Consider the following 25,401-nt stretch of genomic DNA (forward strand, 5'->3'; position numbering starts at 1 on the left):
TCTTCTTCTTCTTCTTCTTCTTCTTCTTCTTCTTCTTCTTCTTCTTCTTCTTCTTCTTCTTCTTCTTCTTCTTCTTCTTCTTCTTCTTCTTCCTCTTCGTAAATAGTAAAATGACATCCCATCTTTGTTCCTCAGGGATCTCCAGGCAGTGGAGGAATCAAGGGTGACGGAGGAGATATGGGGCCTCAGGTATGTGGAAAACATCTCCATCCTGGTTGCATTGGGACCTTGGGGGGGGGGCAGTCTGGGAGGTTTATCAGAGCTGCTTGTCTCCAGGAGAAGACCCTCCATATGGACTCTCTTCCTTGAAGGGTGGCTTCCCTGTTTGTACCCATGTTTCTGAGCAACGCCCTTCCAGAGTTCTCTAGGTCTTCTGTGGGCCTGGTTGAGTCCTGGTAGGGCTGGCCAACGTGGAGCAGCATCTGACTCAGGAGAGTTCATGCTGGAATACATGTTTTTTTAATAGTTCCAATGGCTTTCTGTTTCATTGGTCATTCTAGAAGAGATGCCCCAACCAAGATGCCTGTGGTGCCACGGAGCCCCCCTACCCATTTCCAGGGACTTGTCAAGTGTTTTTAGAGAGTGGGTGTGGTCCAGTGGGGTTTTTGCCTAGCAAGAATTCTGATTGGTCATTGGATATTTGATTGGCTGTGCAGATTTTTTTTTAAATTGGCTTTGCAGCAGCTGTTGCCACAACTCAAGAATCTTTACTATGTGGTTAAAAGTTAGCTGTGGCAGCCGTTGTGTTGCTGGCTCTGCCTCCTGCAGTAGCCATTTGGTGGCTGCACCCACCACATTGTGTCAGAATTGCAAAGATGCCTGCAGGCGCAAAGATGGTGGGGCCCTCTGTCCCAGGACATACCCCCCAGAAGGTTCTTCTATGCACAGGGAAGCTGCAGCAGACATTCGGGGGGGGGGTAGGGGGGGAAGTGTCGATCACTGATTGTGGAAGGGAAGAAGCATGGAAAATAGCAACTGTGTGGTTTTCTGGGTTCCAGAGAAAATCATTCTGATGTGACCAAGGATGGAGTTCCTCAAGGCTCCTCTGACAAATTATCTAAGTTGCAAAATCTCTCTTGGATCTATGAAAGTTAAACTTCCCGAAGACTTCTCTCATGTAGCACGGTGAAATATCGATTGTGTGTTCCTGCATGGCAGGGGGTTGGACTTGATAGCCCTTGTGGTCTATTCCAGCTCTATGATTCTATGATTAGGGCTCTTGATGACTGCTGCCAGAACAGAGAACCTCTTTGAGCTAATGACTGATATTAAAATAAAGCATAACTCATTTTATTAGGCCAGAGTTTGATAAGTAGATGCAGGTGTTTATTAAGCCTACGAATATAGATGAACTGTGTGCAATAAAAATGAGTTCTCCTAACATTTCTCAAGCTTAGCTAAAATACATGATTTTTTAAGGCAAATCATATTTTAGCTGTTTGGCCAAATCCCAAAGTCCACGGATGCATTCTCACACAGATGCATGCGCACAAAGATATCTCATCCCAGATCTTCTGTGACTGGAACCCGTCCGCGAAAAGCCCAATTACCAACTCAAACAGCACTTTTTATCGAGAAGGGAACCAGTTGAAGCAAAAATAAGCCTTCCCCACTTTAAAATATAATTGTCCTCTAAATAAAAGTGATTATATAAACAACAGATAGACTTGGAATGCCTCTTGATAAGTCTCATTTAATTCTCAAATGAAAGGTACAAGGCTAAGATTAGCAGATAGCCATAAATCTGTAAGTTTACCGCATGCCTCCTGATTCAGTGGATGAAGATTCAGAGCATTGACGTTATAGAAGACTCTGTTGCATCTTTGCATTAGGAATAATTGAATGACCCAGTCATGCCAGTGCAAGAGATATGGTAGAGATACTTGACCCTAACGGAGGGTGATGGAGTAAAACAGGCCAGATCAGCTTCGAAGGGCAGCTGGGTTGGTCTGCAGTCTAAAGGCACCTGAGGGACCAACAAGATTTTCAGGGTATAAACTTTCAAGAGTTGAGCTTTCCTTCATTAGATCCCAAGGCCAGATCAGTGCATCATTCTGGGAAGCAGTGAGTAACTACCTCTCAGATGGGTGTTTTGGGCTCACGGATGCTTTTGACTGACTTAATTGGTTCTTGTGGGACATGTAAGAAGATGCAGATAAGCAGGCTCCTGTGTAACAGGGTTTGGGAGAAAAACAACTGAAACTGTCTTCTGTCTTTTTCTGTGCAGGTACTCATACAAATAGATATGATACAAGAGATGGGGGGAGGCGAGTACTTACATTGGTGGGGGAAGAGCTGTGATTTCCGTTACAATGCAATAACGTCACTTGCAGAGTGACCAGCATCAGGGTGCTTCCGGGTCATGTCAGAAATGACATCGTTGCATGGCAATGAAGAGCACTCTCCACCCCCACCCCAATTTGGCTGGTCTATTTCCACCTGCCAGCTAGCTGAGAGTTGGTGGGCAGTAGCAATAATTACTGGGAATTTGCATGCCATTAGCGGGCACCAAAATTTGTCTGTGTTCCTTGTTGCTTTGTCTGAGTGGAGACTATACGTGTATATGTTTCTGCTTTGCAGAAGACATTGAATCAAAGTATTGGTTCCTTCTGTTGCTGTTCTCAGTCTCTTTGATCTATTTTAGGGTCCACGAGGAGTGCAAGGACCCCCAGGCCCATCTGGAAAACCAGGACGCCGGGTATGTAGAAAGACAGCCTTTGAAAGGGCTGCATGGCATGACCTCCTCACTGAACAGCAGATTGGGACAAGAAGTGGAAACCGATCCACAAAAGTCCCCTCCCCCCTTCTCAGCCTCTGCCTCAGGAGCCTTGTGTCCAAGGGTCTGCTACACCTTTGTGACTGTTGTATTGGAGAAGTTCAGGCCAGGTCCAAAAAGTCTACTTAGAAAGCCAGTGTAGCAAGTCTGTTTGGATGGTGGTGTCCAGAGGCAAAGACCCAGCTGAGCAAGAACATCAGCAACCTGCAAGCTGGTGTGGGCTGTTTGAATTTGGGGACATTTAAAGGGGGCAGATTGCAGCGGGTTAGGAGAGGCCAAGGCTTGCCCTTCCTTCCTTCCTTCCTTCCTTCCTTCCTTCCTTCCTTCCTTCCTTCCTTCCTTCCTTCCTTCCTTCCTTCCTTCCTTCCTTCCTTCCTTCCTTCCTTCCTTCTTCCCTTCCTTCCTTCTTCCCTTCCTTCCTTCCTTCCTTCCCTTCCTTCCTTCCTTCCTTCCTTCCTTCCCTTCTTCCTCTTTCCTTCTTTCCTTCCCCTCTTTTCCCTTCCTTCCTTCCTTTTCCCCTCCCTCCCTCCCTCCCTCCCTCCCTCCCTTCCTTCCTTCCTTCCTTCTTCCCTTCCTTCCTTCCTTCCTTCCTTCCTTCCTTCCTTCCTTCCTTCCTTCCTTCCTTCCTTCCTTCCTTCCTTCCTTCCTTCCTTCCTTCCTTCCTTCCTTCCTTCCTTCCTTCCTTCCTGTGGCACTCAAGGTGGCTTACAATTAGGACTGACAATAAATAAAACTAAAATTACTCAAATGTAGTCCTAAATAGGACCATCTTCAGCTGTCTGCTGGAAAGTGGGGAGTGGGGGAGGGACTTCTCCCTGGGGAGATTGTTCTGTAATTGTTATTATTATTTATTCAACTTATTGTGGGACTGCTCTCATGTGCCCTTCAAACAAGTGTCTTTGTCTAATGGGGTAGCCAGGAGGGCCTCTCTTTATGCCCATAGCTTAAGGCTGCTTCATGGAGTCATCATGTGAAAACAGGCGGAGGCAGACTGCTCCTCCCTTCCTGTTGGTAGGAGGTAGGTGCTGGTAGGTGCTCCCTCACTTTCCACTTCCTGTGTGCTAGTTGGCTTTGGTAGTTTCACAAGTCACAGTGTTCTCACCAAGTAGTGCAGAGATCAGCCAACTTCTTGAACACAGGGAAGGTTGGATAAAAATTTGCTCACCTGTCAAGGAATTGTGAACTGAGAGCTGTCCAAGCAGTTTAACCTCTCAAAGGGCCGCTCCTTCCGAAATGGAGACTGCAGGGGTCTTGCTAAGTTAGGCAGGTGAGCTACATTCTAGTTGCAAGAGTGATGGTGCCCTGGGAGCAGTTCCTCAGAAGGACCTGCAGCCAGGTTACGCCCTGTTCTCTGTACCCGTGAAGGTGCACAGCTTCACGTCTAACATTTGTGACTTTGGGAAACTGACAAATCTTTCCCTCAGGTCAGTTTTGCCCTGAAGCACGCTGGCCTCAGCTGCAGCCCTGCTTGGGATGGCTGGTTTGTGCAACCATCCTCTTGATTCCACGTGCCTCACTTGGAGGTGCAAATGTTCCCATGTGGCAAAGGAACCTTGCATTGCTGTGACAACATTTGGAGGGATCTTCTGAGTCTGGGTTGGGCAGTGTGGCCTCTGAAGGCCCACGGGACAGAAAGCATCTTCCACATAAGCCAGGAAGGAAATGCACTAGTCCAGATCAAAGCAATGGTCATGTGCTTTGGGAACTGACAGAAGCCCAAATGTAGATGTCTCTCTCTGGCCTCGGCCAGTCTTTGTAACTTAATTTCCTTTTTCTCCTTTCAGGGACGTGCTGGCAGCGATGGGGCAAGAGGAATGCCAGGGCAGACGGGGCCAAAGGTAGTTTCCCCCAAATCTGCAGGCGCTGTTTTCCTTTGTTCCATCTGCCAGCTGCATATGATGTTGCTTTCAGGGAAAGAGACTCTTGGCCTTGAAAACGGAGCCCTCTGAAGCTAGACATCAAAGGCTGCAGGGCTGTGAATGTAATGGTCACGTATGCCCTTAATCTGCGCCTTGGGAAAGACATCTCATCGCCTTCTCTCTCCTTCTTGCCCCTCCCTCCCCTTGGAGCTGGTGCTGCATCATCAAAGGAGACAGAAGCCATTAACAGTGAATTTGAATGCAGGGGAAGTTTGCCTGAGAGTCGTATATTAGAAGGTTTAAGTGCTTGATTATGTAGGTACTTAAAGTGGAAATAGATTGGGGGGTGGGGTCGTGGCAGAGAAAGGAGACTGCAAATCATTTGTCTCTGTAAGCTGCAGTTGCCTTGTCCCCAAAGGAAGGGGGGGAGGGGGTGGTGTGTGTGTGTGTAAGAATAATTCATGGAGGCAGAGAAAGGAACTAATTCCTTTGGAGGAGAATGTTCAAGGGAAATTGGCATTCATCCGCTCAGGGCTGTGGCAGGGGCGCTTAAATGGCTTTCACAAGTGCCTTGGCTGTTTGAATGATAATGACCAAGGAAGCACATCTTATCAAGAAGATGGAGCCAAAACTGGTAGCCCTGAGCCAAGCCAAGCCAAGCCCTGCCCCTTCCCCCTCCTCCCACGCCACTGCGCCATGTGCCAGTGTCACTAGGGGAGGTGTTTTCCTCCTCCCTCTAGCCTGCTGTCTGAGGAAGAGGGGAGGGCAGGTTGTTGGCAATGTGTGCCAATAGTGTATACACTACTGGTACTCCTTCCTTCAGAGGTGACCTCTGAGAAACTCCTCACCCCCTGTGGATTCTGGGTGCCAAAGTCCAGGAGGTGGGTGAGGAGCTTTCCCTCACAAATGGTGGTGACAGATGGTTGTTTAAAACATACAGGTAATTTAAAGTAGGGGGGATTTGATGTTGCTCGCTGGCCAACTCAGTGGCCGCTGTGTCTAGATCCCTCACTGTCAAGACCCTATCAAGATCTCTGGTCTTTCCTGGCTCTTGCCGTGAGACTATGGAGCGGACTGAGAGGCAGCAGCACCATCAGAGTCCCTGACCTGTTATACTGTCATGCTTCTGGTTGGTTTGTTTTTACTTTAGGCATGCAGTAACTTTCCGCATCTTTCAAGGCAGCCTGTGCCTGGCTTTTATCTTCTGCTTTGGCCTTGAAGGTTCCACGCAGCCTGAGAACATTTCTAGTGATTTCACCATGTTGGGGTGCTGAGGGAGGAAGCTGAAGGGGTGTTTGGGAAAGGGATATTACCCAGGGGTTATGTAATAGATCTTAGTTCCAGCAAGATTTGCTTGTATGCTGATCGCACTGTTCCTGTCAATAAACCATTTTCTGAATCCAAGAATCTGGTTATTGCTGGGAAGTCAACAAATTGTTACACCCCCCAACCCAGAACTGCAGCCCTAAACCATATGGGGTGATGTCAGAAAGAGGGTGGGCCTCCCCATCCCTCTGCTCATGGAGATGCAGATTGCGATGCCCAGTGTGGAGTGTCCTGGTGACACATGAGTGGGCAGAGGGCTATGTAGGCAGGAGGGGTCCCTGCTTTGGGATTGGTACTGCAACATTAGAATTTGCAGCAGCCCTGATGTTTTCATCTGGCTGCAAACCCATGTTCAGTTGTCCATTATCTTGTCAAGTATCAGACTGTTGGCCCAAGAATGGCTTTGGAGACCCCAGAAGTGTTGCCAGGTTCCCAAAGAACAGGTGCCATATTGGCCAAAGGCTTACTAGCCCTTCCCTGACTTCCAGGTTCTCATGGCAGCCTTTGGACCTTAATCCAGGAGAGATATCATCTTTTCAGATCAGTAGCCTTCTGAGGTCTCAGAACCTTAAGCCTTAAGCCAGTAAACAACCAAAATGGTCAAAGGTCTGGAATCCCTGCCCTACGAGGAGAGACTTAGGCAGCTGGGGATGTTTAGTTTGGTGAAGAAAAGGTTAAGGGGTGACATGCTAGCCATGTTTAGATATCTGAAGGGGTGTCATGTTGGTGAGGGAGCAAGCTTGTTTTTTGCTGCTCCAGCAACTAGTAATGGGTTCAAGGTGAGGGAAAAGAGATTCCACCTAAACATTAGGAAGAACTTCCAGACCATCAGGGCTGTTCGACAGTGGAATTCACTGCCTCGGAGTGTGGTAGAGCCTCCTTCTTTGGAGGTTTTTTGTAAAGAGAGGCTGGATGGCCATCTGTCAGGAGTGCTTGGATGGTGTGTTCCTGCATTGGAGGGGGTTGGACTGGATGGCCCTTCTTGGGAATCTCTTCCAACTCTATGTTTCTATGGAACAGACTCTGAAGTAGCAATCAGCAACGTTTATTGATGAGGTATTCAAGCACCATACTTGGCAAAACCAGTTCTAATGAAGCTGGCTTCTATGGTCCCATATATCTGTGTTCCCCACAAATCCCCCCTCCCAGAGGCAGAATCTGGAACCAAGACTGTCCAAGGTCAGCAATAGATAGCAACGGAGCTACCTGGTTTCCTGCCCACAAAAAGATAACAGCCGTAACTGTTTTACAGGACAGGGGAGGCCTAGTTTACTACACAGCATGCAAAGCCACAGAGCGCGGCTCAAGGAAAGAATGCATAGATGGCAGTGGTTCCATACATCAAAAGAGGCATTGAACTGCGTATATGGATGGCAACAGGAATGTGAGAATGCACCCCCTTTACTCAGATGAGCATCCTCCTGACACCCTCCTTCTTGCTGTCAGTTGCAATTCCAGGCAATGCACCTTGTGCATCACAAGCCCACTGCAGTCTCCACTCGAACCACAGACCCTCTGGGTTGCCGGGAGCCTGTTAGGAGCAGTGGTACCCTCTTGATCTGACTGTCCAGTACGGGGATGGCTGGGTGCAACAGCCTCCCCTTTACTTACAGTGTTCTGGGACTGGCAAAAAAGCTCGTGGGGAGAAGTTTTCTGCTCATATTTTGCTGTTTCTTCACTTGTGTGGGGCAAGGCGGTATTGTTATCTGTTTAGGGTTTTCCATGATAGATAGATAGATTAGACTGACTGACAGACTTGTGCTTTCAAGGGTTTAGTTTTATAAGCCTGTTTGTATGGTTCCAGTGGCCAGGGGAGGGTGGGTATAAATGGAATAATATTAATTATAAGGTGTCATGAGGGCCCTGGGAGAACTGTCTGATGAACTGGGGGAGCAGGGGAAGGAGGACAGAGGCTGGAGAGCCAGTGTTAAGAACATAAGAAGAACATAAGAAAGAGCCTGCTGGATCAGACCAGAGTCCATCTAGTCCAGCACTCTGCTACTCGCAGTGGCCCACCGGGTACCTTTGGGAGCTCACTTGCAGGATGTGAAAGCAATGGCCTTCTGCTGCTGGTTAGCATGAGATAGGCAGCCTGGTTAGTGTTGGTTAGCATGAGATAGGCAGCCTAGAGATGCTGGTAAGTAAAGAGTTGGATGGCTTGTGTCCAATGACAAGGAAGAACTAACACTTGTAGGACAAATTTTATCCCTTTTTTGGTCTTGGGTTCTCTGAGAAGAGCTTGGGAGATCCCGTTGAGTTGGTCCTGCATGTCAAGGCATGGGGAAAGTGCTCTGGCGTCCAGTGCCACCCCCTGCTAAGCCACAGCTCTGAATAAGGGTTGCCCACCACAAATGCATAAAGGACCCTAGCCTGATCCTGTCTTTCTCTCTGCCTTCCCCCCTCCCAGGGCGACCGAGGTTTCGATGGCTTAGCTGGACTGCCTGGGGAGAAGGGGCATCGGGTAAGCCTGTGTTTTGTCTCAGTGGTCCTAAGCAAGGCAGGGACAGGAAAGGGCTGGCTGATGAGCCCAGGAAACGTGTTTTGCCTGGGACCGTTTCTTTCTGGCCTGTTTTTAAAGTTCTCTACCTGCTTTCTCTTTTTTTTAACCAAACCAAGTTTGCTCCCTGGTTTTGTGTGATGCAGACTTTCAGACATCACTCGAGTGACTGGAGTTGTGTGAGTGTGTTGCAACCTCATGCCACACTGCAGTTAAAGTGCTGGGCTGGGACTCAGATCCCTGTTCTGCCACAGAAGCTTGCTGGGTGATCTTAGGCCAGCCATCCTCTTTCCAGCTGGCCTCAGCTCCTGAGTGGGCAGCTTTCAGGGACTCTTAACTGCCACATCTTGAGTGCCTCATGGATGAGCTCCCAAAAGAGGGGCCTGTTCCGCAGTCGGTGTAAATGCCATTGGTGCAACCCCGGGCCGCTTGCATGGCCAGGCATCCCATCAACAGCCAGCGATTCGGCAGGACTACAAGGCTTCGCACGGCGACGCCTTGTAATCGCTGTTTTTTTCATGGTTGCGGCTACACAACTATGTAGCCATGCAGAATGGACCTAACACAGGCATCAAGGGTGCTTGGTGCAATGATTGGCCTGCCTCCCTGTCATGGCCGCTGCTGCTGGGGCCGGCATTGCTGAAGGTGGGCTTCACGGAATCGATTCTCGCCAGCCCCTTCACACAGCACTGGCTCCCAACCACTGTGTTTGAAAAGACTCGATAGTTTAGCAATTCCCAAATACAACGATTTGGGAGGAATATGGTGGTGCAGCATTGCTTGGTAGGCTCAACGCGTGCGAACTGCTCCTTCCCAACGGTGTTTTTATTGTGTCTGGATCGCTGTAATTGGCCCATCCGGAATGGACCAGAGTGTTGAAGCCGCTGGTGTTTCGGGGGACCCTTTAGAGGAAACACGGCAGGAACTGGACAATAGAGAGTCCAGGGATTTTTTTTTTGCTCATGCCATATTACCTGTCACTTTTTTAAAAAGTCATATTAGGGAGGTGAGGGTTGGAGCACGTCTGCATGGACTGTCCTGGAGGCTGGAGCTACTGCACGGCAATAACTACATTGCTCCCATCGTTTGTGGCTGCTGAGGCGGGCACCTCCCAGCTGGAGAGTATAACCAAACAGCTCTTGTATCCAGCCATGGCGTATCCGATGCCGCAATTTCCAGTGTCCTACCCGGAGGCACGCCCTGAGCTGCCGTGGCATCATGTGGGGTGATGAGAATGGACCTGGTGTCTGCAAATGCCATGGCACGCCCCCCCCCCGCCCCCCCGGCTTGTTTTCTCAAGGGTATCAGCAAGATGGCTGAATATGCTTTTAATTTTTTAGGGTGAGCCTGGTCCTTCAGGTCCCCCAGGAGCCCCAGGTGAAGATGGGGAGAGGGTAAGTCTTTTTTATTTTGGATTCAGGGAACATAATTGGGGCTAGTCCACATGTACACTGAGTGATGTCCTGCGTATAGAAATGGAGCCATCCCAAATCAGTCTTCACTGCTGCATGAATTCATTCTGACGTTTTTGACCAAATGCTTTTAGGTGTTCTGGAAAAGGAATGGAAGGCGCCACAGCCATTAACTCTTGACTCTTCAAAGCAGTTACTTGATCTACTGCTTACTGACCTTCATGTGCCAAAATGATCTCCATGACATCCACCCTTCCTCAGCACATCCAGCTTGATAAATGTTGTCACAAATTATGAAGGCATCACTTCCAGCATTTCTAATCTCCAGTCCATTCCGCCTCAGGACTGATGAGGGTTCCTTATGCACGGCTGCCCTTTTATTACTCTCAGGGAACTGCTGTTCTGTGCAGTTATAATTTAGCAAAGCACAGAACATCTGTGATACGGCTGCAACAGAGCCCATCTTTAATCCTTTTCTCTCTGTCTTTCCTTATGTGCTGCCAACCAGGGAGAAGACGGAGAAGTCGGCCCCCGAGGTCTCCCCGGGGAACCTGTAAGTCACCAAGCATCTTCCTGCTCTTGAGCTGACCTGGGTTGTTTCACACACCATGTTTGTTAGGTGTACTCTTGGAAATATAACGTGTGAATCAGTGTAGCCTGCTGGTGGAGATTAGCCGCACTTTGCTGTCTGTCTGGAAAACCCAGGTTTGCAGTTATTGTGTGGAATCAGAGGCATAGCGGGGGAAAATGGCACCTGGAGACATCCATTCTCCGGGCGCCCCGCCAGCATATGCCCTGGGCGGGTTTCACCCTGGCCCCTATCCTAAAGTTCAGCCTCCACCCCCTCCTTCGGCAGTACGAGCTGTTTCTGTGCTCCTCCCCTCTGAGGAGGACAGAAGCAACTGGAAGGCTCCTTGCTGGGGCCTTTGCTTTTATAAGCTTGGGGGTGGGGCCACGCCCCCTGAGCTTATAAAAGCAAAGACCCCAGCATGGAGCCTTCCATTTGCTTCTGTCCTCCTCAGAGGGGAGGGCAGAAGGGACTGTCAGCTGCCAGTTCGGAGCTGGCAGCTGGGAGGGGGGTGGGGCTTGGGGGAGCCGGGAGGGGGACAAGGCTTGGGGGCTCCTCTGGCTTCCTTGGCCCCACCCATGTCGATGATGACATGGGTGGGGCTGAGGGCGCCAGAAGATGACAAGGCAGCAGGACTTCACCATGCCTAGAGGGAGGATGGGTGCTCCGCGCATCCGTCTTCCTGGTCACGTGGGTGGCCAATTTTGCTCCTCCAGTGTGACCAGATCAGTGGTGCCTGGGGACAGAGGGTACACCCTGTCTTTAGGCAAATACGCCACTGTGTGGAATAGACCTGGGCAGTTTCCCTGTCCAGCCAGCTAGACCCAAGGAGCTTGGAAGTTTCTTCAAAGAATTCCAGAGCCAAAGAGGGTTTTACTTCCTGCAGAGTAGGATTTTTGCTGGTCTTGCCTGTGGATACCGCAGTCATGTAGCCTCACCTGCCGTAGTAATTGAGTCCCTCGTGTGACTCTGGCAATATGGCTTGGCACTGGTTGTCCCCAGGCCGGAGTGTTCTCAAACATCTGAGCCCCCTTCTGAGGTTTGCGTCTGTGGGGCAGAGGGCAGGGTCTGGCTATCTAAGAGGAGCCCTTGTTACATCAGAGTAATTATCCACCCCCACTCCCCAATATCTTTTTAGTTGGAATAGAGAGCTGTTAACATAGTTTTGAATATGTGTGTGTGTGTGTTTTAAAAAAGTTGGCTCAAAAACGATCTTCCTGATCTGACATTTCTCACTGGAAGCATGAGGGGGGCTTCGTGTGCAGAGGAAAAAAGCTGTTGGTGGGCCGGCGGGGCGGGGGGGTCGTTTGCCATCTCATGGTATCTTGCAAGAGTCTTCCCTGGCACCGTCAGCCTTCTGATTTCCCCAACTCACATCAAAGCCATAACTTCTGGGCTGGTGGCTGTTCTAAAACCTCTTAACAAGCAGGTGTTTCTGGGTAATTAGACAGCCATTTAGTTGATGATAAATCGCTGGGGCACTTTTTAGATCAGGAGCCAGGGAATGCAGGCAGGATGAACATGGCGGGGGGGGGGGGGGCTCCCTGTATGGGACACGTGTTGTTCTGATCTGCAGGCCCTTCAGAGGCAGCTGCTTGAATGCTGCTGGTTCATCAAAACAAGCAGGCCAGGGGGTGGCTTGGAATGAGACGAGGCGTCACCCTGCTGCCTGGGACTCTGAACCCTCTTCGGGCACAGGAGGGGAAAGGGTAGTCTGACCTCAGCCCAGGGTGCAGAGCCCCCCTATTTGGCCACCCCATCTGCCTGCTTCGGTTCTGCTCCATCTTCTGCTCTCAGGGTCAGTCTGGCTCAGTCAGAAAGAGCTGAAGGAACCAAATAGATTTTTGCAGCACTGCACAGGCTACGCAATGAGAGTGCTCAGGGACATGATGCGGATGAATGCCACGAGCGGCCCTGGGGAGGAAGGCTGGGCTTCCAGACCCCTGGAGAGCCTTAAGGACAGCTGGTAGCTACATGGGTTTGCCCAGTGGAGGGGCCTGGAGATTGGGGGCCGGAGCCTGGAAGGACCAGGACCTCAGTGGGGATATAGAGCCACAGAGTCCGCCTTTTCTCCAGGGAAACTGATCTCTGTTGTCTGCAGGTGAGCTATGATTCCAGGGGTCCCCAAGTTCCACCTGGAGGCTCCCATTCCTATACCTGCAGCATTGTTGTCGTGTGGAGTTCAAATAACAGGACTTGCAGCTGCAAAGCAATGCTGCTGTTTTTTAAACTTCTTTAGCCACTTGGTAGATTTCCTCAGGCATAGAACAAAGTTTCATATAATGAGGAGATCCAGCATTGTTAGTTGTCAGGAGTGGTGCCTGCCCCATCCTGCCCTCAGGCAAGGGACACCCCTGGGCTGAGGAAATTGGTTACACTGGGGTGGGGGCAGTGGTGGGAATCAAATAATTTAACTACTGTTTGTTTGCAAGCACCATTTTAACAACCGGTTCTGCCCAAGTGGTACGAACCGGCTGAATCCCACCACTGGGTGGGGGTGCAAGCACTGGCCTTCTATGTACTCACACCTGTCTTACGTTAATGGGCCTTTTGTTCTGTTTCTATGTGCTTAGCAATGTAGATAACTAGGTCGACCCTGCATGGCACTCTGGATGGGAGGAAGGGAGGTGTGGAGGCCATGGGAGGCCGTGCCCAGCAGGAGAGAATCACTGTCCTGGCCTTCGGATACTTGTCTTCAAAAACAAAGTCTTTCACACCTCGTTCCCACAATCCCTGGGAAGTTGGGAGGGGGGAATCTAGGAGAGTCAAATGGGAATAAATATGACTGTAAAAGCCAGGATCGCCTGAACTGGCTTTCTGAAGCTGAGTCCTTGATGCCAACTCAATAAAGGCCACTGATCCATTATCCAGAGTCCCCTTATTGATTATTGCTCCAAAACCTGACAGTGGCAGCTCTTTTGTGTTACGGTGATATGGAGGACTTCCTTGGCTTCTGGAGTCTGTTCCTAGCCTGCCCCTTTTCGTGGGGCAAATATGGTGGCTTGCCTCGGGTGGTCAAACATCTGGGCTCCAAAGTGTGTCCAAGATGGCAATATAGAGCAGTTCCTCATGTTGTGGTGACCCCCAATCCTAGCATTTATCAATTTTACAGATGGAGAACACTGATGCAGAGAGTCTTAGGCGACCCCTGTGGAAGGGTCGCTTGACCCCAAAGGGGTCCCGACCCCCAGGTAGAGAACCACTGATATAGAGGGACTTGAAGCCATCTCCTGAGAAGCTCTGCACAAGCAGAGAGTGCTGTGCGGTTCCAAGCTCTTGTTTTGGCTCTATGGTCAAGTGCCACTTAAAGAGGTCCCACTTGAGGACTGACCAGCTGCCGGAGCTGGGGTTGCCGGCCTCAGGGTGGGGCCTGGAAATTGCAGCTGATCTCCATATTACAGGGGTCAAATCCCCTGGAGGAAACAGGTACTTGGGAAGGGAGGGGGACTTTATGGCCTGTGTTCCTGTTCTGTCCAGGGTCTACCCCCAAACCTCCAGGAGTTTCCCAGCTGCCAACCCTATCCTGGAGGCCTGGTTTTGACCCCCCCCCCCCGCATCAAAACTCTTCTGCCAGGAGAGGGCCTTTTGGTGTGGGGGGTGGTGGTGGACAAGATGGCCTGTATGACCCCTTCCAGCCCTGTGATTGTGTGAGTGTGTGTGGAAGATCCTGTCGGCCATGCTGAGTGTCCTGTTATTCTCTTCTCCAGAGATTTTGTATGGTATTGAGAGTAATGGCAAATTGCATTTGTTTTCCTCAACAGGGACCCCGTGGTTTGCTGGGACCCAAAGGGCCCTCGGGACCCCCTGGACCTCCGGTAAGTGAGCAGTTCATCCCTACAGATTCTGGGAATTTGAGTTCCATAAAGAGTGTGGAGCTTGGGGTTACCAGGCCAGGACTCTCAGCACCCTCACCAAACTGCAGCTCCCAGAGTTCTTTGAAGGTAAAGGCTCACAGGGACCACAGAGACACACTTGCCAGCTTCATACAGTGTCCTGTTTGAACCAAAATTCACAGTTCAGTAATAGTGCAGATAGAAGCAGTGGCATCTGATGAGGCTGAGTGAGGTTCCCGATAAATTAACTGGGTACAGTAATGACTGGGTTTATTTTTTGGCAGCTGCTGTTTCAGTTGCCTCTTTTCTGTATGTCCAACTGAGTGACAACCTCACAAAACAGGGATTGTGACTGATAAAGTAAAAATCTCTTCTTCCTCAGCCTACCTCTGATGGGTATTGTGGGTTTTCCGGGTTGTATGGCCATGTTCATACGGCCATACACGGTTCATATGCAAGGCGGCTTTGAAAAAGGCAAACTCTGTGCTGGGGATAATTAGGAAAGGAATTGAGAATAAAACTGCAAGGATTGTCATGCCCTTATATAAAGCAGTGGTGCGACCGCACTTGGAGTACTGTGTTCAGTTCTGGTCGCCACATCTCAAAAAGGATATCGAAGAGATAGAAAAAGGGCAGAGAAGGGCAACGAGGATGATTGAAGGATTAGAGCACCTTCCTTATGAGGAGAGGCTGCAGCATTTGGGACTCCTTAGTTTGGAGAGGAGATGTTTGAGGGGGGTTATGATTGAAGTTATAAAATTATGCATGGGGTAGAAAATGTTGACAGAGAGAAATTTTTCTCTCTTTCTCACAATACTAGAACCAGGGAGCATACATTGAAAATGCTGGGGGGAAGAATTAGGACTAATAAAAGGAAACACTTCTTCACGCAATGTGTGATTGGTGTTTGGAATATGCTGCCACAGAAGGTGGTGATGGCCACTCACCTGGATAGCTTTAAAAAGGGCTTGGACAGACTTATGGAGGAGAAGTCGATCTATGGCAGGGGTTGGCAACCCCCGACTCCGGAGCAGCATGTGGCCCTTTCAGCCTTATACTGCAGCTCCGTGTGGCCTGGAGGTCGGAGGGTAGCGTGGCAGTGTCCCTCCAGCCCTCCAGAGCAGTGCTGGAAGGAAAGGTGAGTGGAGGGGCCGAACCGGAGGCGGCTCCATGCTTGAGGGTGCCACTTTTTGCGTCCCCTCCACTCACCTCTCCTTCCGACCCTTGGAGGTCAGAGGGTAGCGTGGGCGTGTCCCTCCAGAACTGCCGCCATCCCCCCTCTGCCATCCCCACAGTCACCATCCCACCTGCTCCATCAGGCAGAGGGGGTTTCCCTGCCCTGCGCTGCTGCCTCCCGCAGCATGAGAGGCGGCGGCACCAGGCAGGCCCTCCAGAGCAGCACTGGAAGGAAAGGTGAGTGGAGGGGCCAAACCAGAATCTCCAGCTCGATAGATCTTTGGGGCTGTGGAAAACAGGTCCAAATGGCTCTTTGGGTGATAAAGGTTGCTGACCCCTGATCTATAGCTACCAATCTTGATCCTCCTTGATTTGAGATTGCTAATGCCTTAGCAGACCAGGTGCTCGGGAGTAGCAGCAGCAGCAGAAGGCCATTGCTTTCACATCCTTCATGTGAGCTCCCAAAGGCATCTGATGGGCCACTGTGAGTAGCAGAGTGCTGGACTAGATGGACTCTGGTCTGATCCAGCAGGCTCTTTCTTATGTTCCGGTAGCATTTTCTCCTGACATTTCGCCTGCATCCATGGCTGGTATCTTAGATGCCAGCCACAGATGCAGGTGAAACATCAGGAGAAAATGCTACTGGAACATGGCCATACAACCTGGAAAACCCACAACACCCCAGTGATTCCGGCCTTGAAAGCCTTTGTCAATACCTCTGATGGTTTATGAAGCTCCTGAAAGTCACCATGGAGCAAAGACAACTTTAAAATAGGGCATCTCTCCCTGTTGGGTCCCCACTGAATCAGCAGGTTTCCTTGGAGAAGATCATCCACAGCAGAAAGAGGATGTGAGCACCTTTGGAATCCTGGTGGGCCCAACCATAAAATAGCTGCTGCAGGCAGTGACCACACAGAGGACGGCCAAGTGCTGGGGAGAAGAGGGGTAGTTTTCAGTGGGAAAGAACAGGGGCCAGAATAAAACCAACACTAGTGGCAGCTGCAAATGAAACAGTAGTATTTTAATATATCATTTGTCTCTGCAATTGTCTCTGAAAAGAAACCTTGCTGGGCAAGAGCCCCACCCACTTCTAAAAACATTTGGTAGGTACCCCAGTGCCCACGGGCACCATAAAGATCTAAGGCTTTAGCTTCAGAAACAGAACACCTTTTGGCTGAACAATTTTCTTGGTTGGTTCTTCAGTCCCAAGACTTAGAAGCAGGCAAGTCCCACAACACTGACTCATGCAGAGATTTAGCAGGCAGTCTCCTTTGTGAGTGGGTACTGTAGGTTCACTGGAGCCTTTGACTGTTTCATTTGTTTGTTTTGCATGATGTGCTGACACATCTCCTGTAGTTCGAGCCAGTTAGGAGTTGGGCTGGAATTGGGGGGATGTGATCTTGCTTCTTTTCAGGGAGTAAACAGATAACATTTTCTTCTTTTAACTTCTCACTAGGGCATAGCGGGCATGGATGGACAAACAGGCCCGAAGGGGAATGTGGTAAGTTTTGTTTGCCAGCTGCTATGTGGAAGTGTGTTTTAGTGCTGCATGCTCCTCACCTGTACATTAAATTTACTAATGCCGGTAGCTTCTTCAAACTCCCTTCATTTCAAACCTGGTGGATGCTCCAGGCACTGCTTTCCAACAGCAAATGACTGCTAATTGTTTTTGACTTTGAAAGTGGTTCTCTACTGGTGTCACATGTTGCTTCCCTTGGTTTTTGTTTTTAAAAAGAAGTTCAGGCCCACTCCCAGGGGCCATCCCTGGTTGGTCATCAGAGCTGCCCTGTGGGTGGGTGGGTGGGGGGTGCTGGCTTTGGGGTTGGGGCCACCCCTGCTTGCAGGTGTTTGTTTCTGCCAGAGGAGCAGAGCTGTGGGAGGGAAGAGGCTCACTGCTGCACACGGCCCGCTTGTATGTATTTGGGGGAGGGGGTGAAATGACGCCTTTGTGAATTGGTGCTTGATGTGCAAAAGAGTGACATAGTTTTGTGCAATTATGTGTGAGCAAATATATGTGTGTGGCTATTGAAAAATAAGTCCCGCTTGTTGTCCCCAGCCCCCCTGCCCGTCAGTTATTGTGAGTTTCAGCCTAGAGATGGGCAAGCTGTGTTTACTTTGATGAGTCTGGGAACAGCGCAGTCCCAGAATGGAGGGGTGAGGTGTCAAGAATAAATGTAAGCCAGAAAAAAAAGAAAAGAAAGGCACAGATATGGGATGGGAGACACCTGATTTAACAACAGTACATGAGAAAGGGATCTGGGAGTCTTAGTAGACCACAAACTGAACATGAGTCAGCAGTGTGATGCGGCAGCCAAGAAAGCCAGTGCAATTTTGGGCTGCATCAACAGGAGTATAGTGTCTAGATCAAGGGATGTAATAGCACCTCTCTATTCTGCATTGATCAGACCTCACCTGGAATACTGTGTACAGTTCTGGGCACTGCAATTCAAGGAGGACATTGACAAGCTAGAACGTGTCCAGTGGAGGGCAATCAAAATGTTACAGGGTCTGGAATCCACTCCCTACGAAGAGAGGCTTAGGGAGCTGAGCATCTTTAGTCTGGAGAAGTGAAGGTTAAGGGGGGACATGACAGCTGTAAGGTGGAACACAATCAAACCAGTCGACTTTATATTAAAGGAACAAACTTTATTGATTTGTGTAGCCCTAGGTACAGGGTGCTGGAACTGAGGGTTCTTGCACTCAGTTCCAGTATATATAGGGTGTGCAGTAGGCGGTCCTTAGTGGTGGCGGGAATGGGAGTTTCTGGGGAAAAGGAAACTGAAACTTACTGGAAAGGCCTTGGCCCTGACATCCCGCTCCCCTTAAGCCCCCCTCCCACCCGGTTTGTCGGGGTAAGCCCGGTGAAAAGCCCGGAGGAGGTGCGGGGCGGCCATGTGTTGGACTGCCACCCACTCGTTGCAACCGGGGGAAGGTTTTTCCACTCGACTAAGTATTGTAAAGTCCCTCTGTGCATACGCGAGTCCACAATGGCAGCAACCTCCTGGTGGATCTCGCCATTGACCACAAGTACTTCCAGTGGGGGGGGCATCCGGGTGCCAGTTGTCACAGGGGGCAGCCTTCTTCAGGAGGCTGATGTGGAACACCGGGTGTACACGGGCGATGGTTTTCGGGAGCTCAAGTTCAACCTCGACTGGGTTGATACTTGGGCGACATGGAAGGGTCCGATGAACCGATCTCCGAGTTTGCCGGTCCCCGGCAGGCCCCGCAGGTTCCTTGTAGATATGTATGCGCGGTCACCCACCTTGTAATCCACCGGGCGACACTTGTGGTCCGCGAAGCGCTTGTAGTCCGCCTTGGCTTTATTCAAAGAGTCCAGTGCAGTATTCCAAGTCTCGCGCAGGGAAGTGACCCAGTCTTGTAGGTCCGGCGGCCCATCCTTAGGCTCCCCCTCCAGGGGAAAAGGGGAATTGTCATGTCCATAGATTACCTTGAAAGGGCTTTGGCTCGTGCTTGAGTGAACTGCATTGTTGTAGCGTATTCCGCGAACGGGAGCAGGAAAGCCCAGTCATTGTTATGTTGATTCAGGTAGCAGTGGAGGTACTGCTACAGAATTCCATTTACGCGTTTGGTCTGGCCATCCGTTGCCACGTGGTATGCCTAATTTTACCCCCAAAAGCTTCATGAACACTTGCCAGAATCGTGAGATAAACTGTGGGCCCCGGTCGATGATTTTGCGGGGGGGGGGGCATGGAGGCGGTAGATGTGGGTGAGGAACATTTGGGCCATCTTCTGAGCTGACGGGGTTCCCTGGCAAGGGACGAAGTGAGCCTGTTTAGAGAAAAGATCCACTACTACCCAGATGCCCAACTTCCCGCCACTGACTGGGAGGTCCGTAATAAAGTCCATCGAGATGTGCCGCCACGGGGCCTCGGGGCTGGGAAGCAGCTGCAACAGGCCAGGCTGCTTCCCCGTTACATTCTTTGCGGCAGCACAGATCGGGCACCTCGCCACGTAGTCAGCCACATCCTTGCGGAGGGACGGCCACCAGAACTGTCTCCTGGTCAGGTGGAGTGTTTTCACGAATCCACCATGCCCAGCTGACTTGGCATCGTGGCAGCCTGCCAGGACTTTCCCTTGGAGTTCTCCCGGGACGTAGACTTTGTCCCCCCTCCACCAAAGACCTCCCTGCTCGGTGAGGACACCAGCCGCCCGATCCCCATCGGGAACGTGGACCGAGTGTGTGCGGAGGTCCGATTCGAGAGCCAGGGGGGAGGGCCGGGGAGACGCCAGTAGTCGTACCTTGTGCCTGAGTGCTAGACCTGGTGACCGCTTGCAAACCCAGCTGGGAAGGGGAAAACACAGTCCCTACGGGTCAGTCCTCAGCCGGAGAGGAGACAGGGAGGCGGGAGAGTGCGTCCGCCAGCGGCTTGCTTTTCCCCAGGACGAAGTTCAGTGTAAAATTGAACCTGGCAAAGAAATCGGCCCACCGTAGTTGCTTGACGGAGAGCCGGCTGGGGGATTTAAGGGAGGCAAGGTTCTTGTGATCCGTCCAGACCTCAAAAGGAAGGAGGGCTCCCTCTAACCAATGTCGCCAGGCGGCCAGTGCGCGGCAAATGGCACTCGTTTCCGTATCCCCCACCGTCCAATACAGTTCGGCCCCCATGAACTTGCAGGATAAGAAGGCGCAGGCATGGAGTTTCCTGTTCTCCCCCCTCTGGAGCAGGGCAGGCCCCAGGGCCACGTCCGAGGCGTCGACGTGCACAATGAACTGCTTGTTGGGGTCTGCGTGGGCCAGAATTGGTTTGGAAGTAAAAGTGGCCTTCAGGGTCTGGAATGCGGTCTGGCAGGCAGAAGACCAAATGATGGGAGCCCCCGGCCGATCCCCGCCCGGCCCTGACCCTTTCGTGCGGAGGAGGTCGGTGAGAGGGAGCGTGATGGATGCAAAGTCCAGAATGAAATCTCTGTAAAAGTTGGCAAATCCGAGGAACGATTGTATGTGTTTGCGGGTGCTGCTTGGACCTTACCTGGGTCCATCTCCACCCCCCGCCCAGAGATCCGGTATCCCAGGAAATCCACCCGTTCCTTATGGAACTCACACTTGGAAAGTTTGGCATAAAGTTCGTTGTCAATGAGGTGGCGGAGTACCTCGCGCACCAAAGCAGTATGCGACGCCACATCGTTCGAGTAAATTAGGACGTCGTCCAAGTATATGACGACTCCCTTGAAGAGAAGGTCATGTAGGGCCTCATTGATTACATTCATGAACACCCCGGGGCCCCCGCTTAACCCGAATGGCATTACCAGGTACTCGAACTGTCCCAGGAGGGTGTTGAAGGTCGTGAGGTGCTCATGCCCCTCCGCAATGCGCACCCTCAAGTCCAACTTCGTAAACACCCGCCCCTTGGATAGGTGTCCCAGTAAATCCTTGATCAGGGGGAGCGGATACCTGTTCGTGCTTGAGACCGCATTGAGCCCCCGGTAATCGGTGCAGAGCCGCAAGTAGGCGGTCCTTAGTGGTGGCGGGAACGGGAGTTGCTGGGAAAAAGGAAACTGAAACTTACTGGAAAGGCCTTGGCCCTGACAACAGCCATGTTTCGGTACCTGAAGGTATGCCATGTTGAACATGGAACAAGCTCATTTTCTGCCACTCCAGACACTAAGGTCCATTATGCATGGAACACTTACCTTGGGACTCTCCACTGCACAGTGGGGTCTCTTTGCATGTCTCTGTTTACACGTGAGGAAGCCATCACTCCTTGCCCTGCATCTTTTCTGCTGAGAATCAGTGGCGTATTTGCCTAGGAGCAGAGCCTCTGTCCCTGGGTGCCACTCATCTGGTCACGTGGGGCACGCAAAATCAGCAGTGGCGTAGCGGGCAGTATATAAATTTAATTATAAATAAATAAATAAAAATCAGAGCAGGTTCATTCTAATCTGGAGGAAGCAGGTTTGCTTGAGCTGTGGAGGCTTATCTGGGGAATTCAGATTAGCCTGTGCACTCCCACACATGCCAGCTGGGTGACCTTGGGCTAGTCATGGTTGTTCAGAGCTCTCTCAGCCCCACCCACCTCACAGGGTATTTGTTGTGAGGGGGGAAGGGCAAGGAGATTGTCAGCCCCTTTGAGTCTCCTACAGGAGAGAAAGGAGGGATATAAATCCAAACTCCTCTTCTTCATGTGAGAGAAAGGAGGACTTCCTGCTGCCTTGTCGTTTTCTGGTGCCCTTGGCCCCGCCCATGTCATAATCAAAATGGGTGGGGCCAAGGAAGCCAGAGGACCCCCCCAGGCCTTCATCCCCTCCCGGCTGCTGGCTCCCCCCAAGCCCTGCATCCCCTCCCGGCTACCGACTCTGAATTGTCAGCCATCAGTCCCTTCTGCCCTCCCCTCTGGGGAGGGGACTGCCATCTGCCGGCTGCCAGCTCAGAGCCAGCAGCTGGGAGGGGGCAGGGCTCGGATGGGCCCTGCCCCAGGCGTAGTGGGGGTGGCAGCCAGAGAATAGATGTCTCCAGGTGCCATTTCCCCCCAGTATGACTCTGCTGAGCTCTCTCTTTTTCGCTGTCCATCAAGTCATTCTTAAAAGCACAGATCTCATCACACCCAGTAGTCTCAAGATTGCTGGCTTTGTAAAAGCCTTTTGATTACTGTTATATCGATATTGTACCCCTTTCCAAACATTATCTCTTTTCAAAATGAAAGAGGCAAAACAGTTCCATTGAACACACACTGCTAAAGGAGACCATGTTGGAGAGCTAATATTCTCTCCCTGTCCCCTCCACATAGACACACACACAGAATTCCTGCCGCTGCTGCTGCAGGAGGAAAGAGAGGCTTGTTATTTCCAAGCGCTCTCTGTTGTTATTATGTTGAGATATTGATATATCAATATAGGAATTTAGAGGTTGGTGTGTTTTAGTTAAGCCTGTGTGGTTGAGCTTCTTCTCTTTTACTTCCACTTGTTGGCTACCAGAAGATGCCGGCAGGAGTGTAGGGAGCAGGAAGGAGCCAGCAACATGGAGTGGGTACGGGGAAAGTCATGGACAGCAGTGCGCGGGAGTGGGAAGGGTGAAGCTAGGTAGGTTGGCTGTGGGCAGAGGGAAGATTTTAAGGGCAAAGCTGTGTTCACTTGCTCTGTTGGTGAAGCAAATTGAAGTCACGCTAGAAGTGGTGTCACTTGCCACAGAAAGAATGGAAAGTGAAAGCACAGCTTGAGGCAATATGTGTAAGGTTGTGTTTTGATGTGTGTTTCTGTTCAGCCAGCCTGGCCTTGGAACATTCCACGATCTGGGCTGTGGCTGCCCAGGATGGCTGCCGAAGTTAACCTTGCTGTCTACGCTTATCATATATGTTTGAAGCTTGCCTTTTTTCTATCGTGGGAATTGTAGTTGGGAGTTTTGGGAGGAGCCGTTTTGCCTGTAAAAGAGGCAACTTGATTCGGGGAAGGTCAGAATCTGCATTCTGTGTATTGTGACTCCTGAAGTTTATGAAATAAAGAACTATTCAAAGTTACTTGATTTTGGGTCCTTCGAGGTTCCTTACAATATGTCCATAACATAAATTTTGTTTCGACTGACATTCATCCCCACTGTGCAGCAGACACCTTGCATATAATTAGCCTGTGGCTAGCTCAGGGTCACTCAGCAGGCTTCAGGTGGACAAGCAGGGAAACAAATCTAGTTGGCCAGGGAAGAGTCTGCTGCTTATGTGGAGAAGTGGGGATGTAACGAACAGACCGAGTCCAGGCAAAGTAACGACAAACAGCTCTTTAATCACTGGCTAAGATAGATTCGAAACCAAGACAGGAGAACTCTGAAGCTTCAGAGTTACAGCAGGAGTATAAAATCAGAACTGCATCCCATCCTCCTCAGATGACATAAACAAAGAGTATTCTCACAGAAGGAATTCAAAAGCAGATAGCCCACAGACATGGATAATATGCCTCAGCCAGAACTCCAGGCAGGTGGCCAACAGTAGTTTTAGGCGCACACAGGAGTGGGAACCAAGGTCAAAAACACACAGCACACAGTTACACATCAGGCACTTGACAGGAGAATCAAACCTGGTTCTCCAGATTAGAGTCCACTGCTCTTAACCACTACATCATGCTTTGCTTTCAGTGTCCCAGTATCAAGTTTGTGGGGTTCTGCTCATCTTTTCATGGTGTTGCACGGGATTTTGTGTTTTCAATCATGATTCCTCTGTTCTGTTGAAAAGCATGTTGTGTGTTTTTCTAAAAACATTAATTATAATGTTACTGGATAAAGTATTGCCTGTTTGGTCACTTTTGTGTGATTTGAAGTTAATGAAATATAGAGAGAAAATGATGCAGCAATTCTCACTGTGTCCCCATTTTGTGTTCCTTCCAAGGGTCCTCAAGGTGAGCCCGGACCACCAGGTCAGCAGGGAAATCCAGGCGCTCAGGTGAGATGGGAGCAATCAAGCCAAGTGAAAGATAAGCCTTCAGTGGGGTCCCCTCGTTCTGTTGTAGAGCTGGAAGTTGGAGGCTCATCATGTTGCATCTCTCTCTCTCTCTCTCTCTCTCTCTCTCTCTCTCTCTCTCTCTCTCTCTCTCTCATTTTTAGCTTCTGCTTCCCAAGGGACTCAGTCAGCGAACATGGCTCTCCTATCCTTCTATTCTCACAACAATCTTACAGGGTAGGTTAGACTGAGAAAGAGTGGCTGCCCCAGGGTCACTCAGAGAACTTGATGGCACCATGAGGATTTGAACTGAAGTCTCCCAGATCTTAATCTGATATTCTAACCACTGCACCACACTATTATCTTCTGTCTTTTCATGGTATGGGAAACCTCTTTAGTTAGAATTCTTTCCTGCCAGTGTAGCAAAATGTTTGTAAACCACCAGCACCACCACCCCACACACAAGATGACACAACCGCTGAAGAGAATTTAGCAAATTTTTTGTGCGTTACATTCTTTCAGTCACTGTATTGTTCCGTTCTGATATATTTCTGTGTGTCTGTACATGTGTAGATTGTCAGACAAAGCTATTGATTGATTGGGTGCCGTTAAGGTAGAAAAGGTGGCATAGAAATGTTTTCAGTTAATGACTATGGCTCTGGGCAGGAACGGGGTGAATGTGTGCGGGAGGCCTTCTTCTGTGGCTGCCGGGATTTGCCCAAGGAGGCCCTGCAGGTCTGCCTGGAATTCTCCCTGTGAGGGTCGCTCTGGTGATTTCTCCCCAGGACATCTAATTAAGCTTACAGGAAGAGCCTCACTCAGACCTCGCTGTTCAATGTGGGCAAAATCCAGTGAGGGCTCGGAAGCACTGAAGGAGGCGGCCCAGGCTTGTTTAAAGGCACTTCTGCTGCACAATTGCCCTCCGTAGTCAGGAGTCTTGTTTGGCTGTGGTTCTTGAACCTTCTGCCAAATATCTTGGGACGGAGTCCTTCGTGCTCTTGTGCCTTAACACCACTCCTCTTTGTTTCTTCTCTTCCCATCCCTCCCCCCCCCCCTTCTTTCAGGGTCTGCCCGGTCCTCAAGGTGCGATTGGTCCACCAGGGGAAAAGGTAAGTTAATTCACAGCAGCCCTAACAGAGGGCACCTCGCTCTGCTCAGAATGCCGCCAGCATGCCTGGATGGTGCCTGTTCTCCTTGGCGACATCTGTTCCCTTCTGCGGCTGGGGAGGTATAAATCTGTCCCTTTCCAGGCTCAGTAAAGATGAGCAAAAACAGAGCGTGTGTCCTTCAAACACCTCATGCCTGTTTTGTGACTTTGCAGGGCATAAGTTGATTTCAAACCCTTGGACAATAATCTCTGGCAAGATGGGGAGGGGAGGGGAGGGGAGCCCCTGTTTCAGTGGGGCTAGTTCACATGTGCAGTTTTCATCACTTGATGGTTTTAGCATGTGTGAATGGGTCCAAGCAGCTTGGGGAGACTTTTTAAATCTTCTGAAGGGCCCCCTTTTGTGTGGGGCGGGAGCAGTTGCTGCCATCCAGAGATGTGCTGCTGGGAACCAGCCTGACAGATTGAAGACCA

At 50.5% G+C, this 25,401-nt stretch overlaps 1 protein-coding gene across 1 annotated transcript in view; it reads left to right on the plus strand.

Annotated features, from left to right (window-relative positions):
* COL5A1 (collagen type V alpha 1 chain) overlaps window positions 1-25,401 on the plus strand; it is a 386,178-nt gene that overhangs the window by 264,411 nt on the left and 96,366 nt on the right. Inside the window, exons 15-24 of the mRNA XM_048513603.1 lie at window positions 136-189; window positions 2,645-2,698; window positions 4,561-4,614; window positions 8,369-8,422; window positions 9,799-9,852; window positions 10,379-10,423; window positions 14,200-14,253; window positions 16,904-16,948; window positions 23,772-23,825; window positions 24,887-24,931. Of these exons, the coding sequence (XP_048369560.1) occupies window positions 136-189; window positions 2,645-2,698; window positions 4,561-4,614; window positions 8,369-8,422; window positions 9,799-9,852; window positions 10,379-10,423; window positions 14,200-14,253; window positions 16,904-16,948; window positions 23,772-23,825; window positions 24,887-24,931 (513 nt within the window). The remainder of the gene's footprint in view (window positions 1-135; window positions 190-2,644; window positions 2,699-4,560; window positions 4,615-8,368; window positions 8,423-9,798; window positions 9,853-10,378; window positions 10,424-14,199; window positions 14,254-16,903; window positions 16,949-23,771; window positions 23,826-24,886; window positions 24,932-25,401) is intronic.

The sequence above is a fragment of the Sphaerodactylus townsendi genome, linkage group LG12 (assembly GCF_021028975.2).
Source record: "Sphaerodactylus townsendi isolate TG3544 linkage group LG12, MPM_Stown_v2.3, whole genome shotgun sequence".
In the NCBI taxonomy this organism is placed as follows: Eukaryota; Metazoa; Chordata; class Lepidosauria; order Squamata; family Sphaerodactylidae; genus Sphaerodactylus; species Sphaerodactylus townsendi.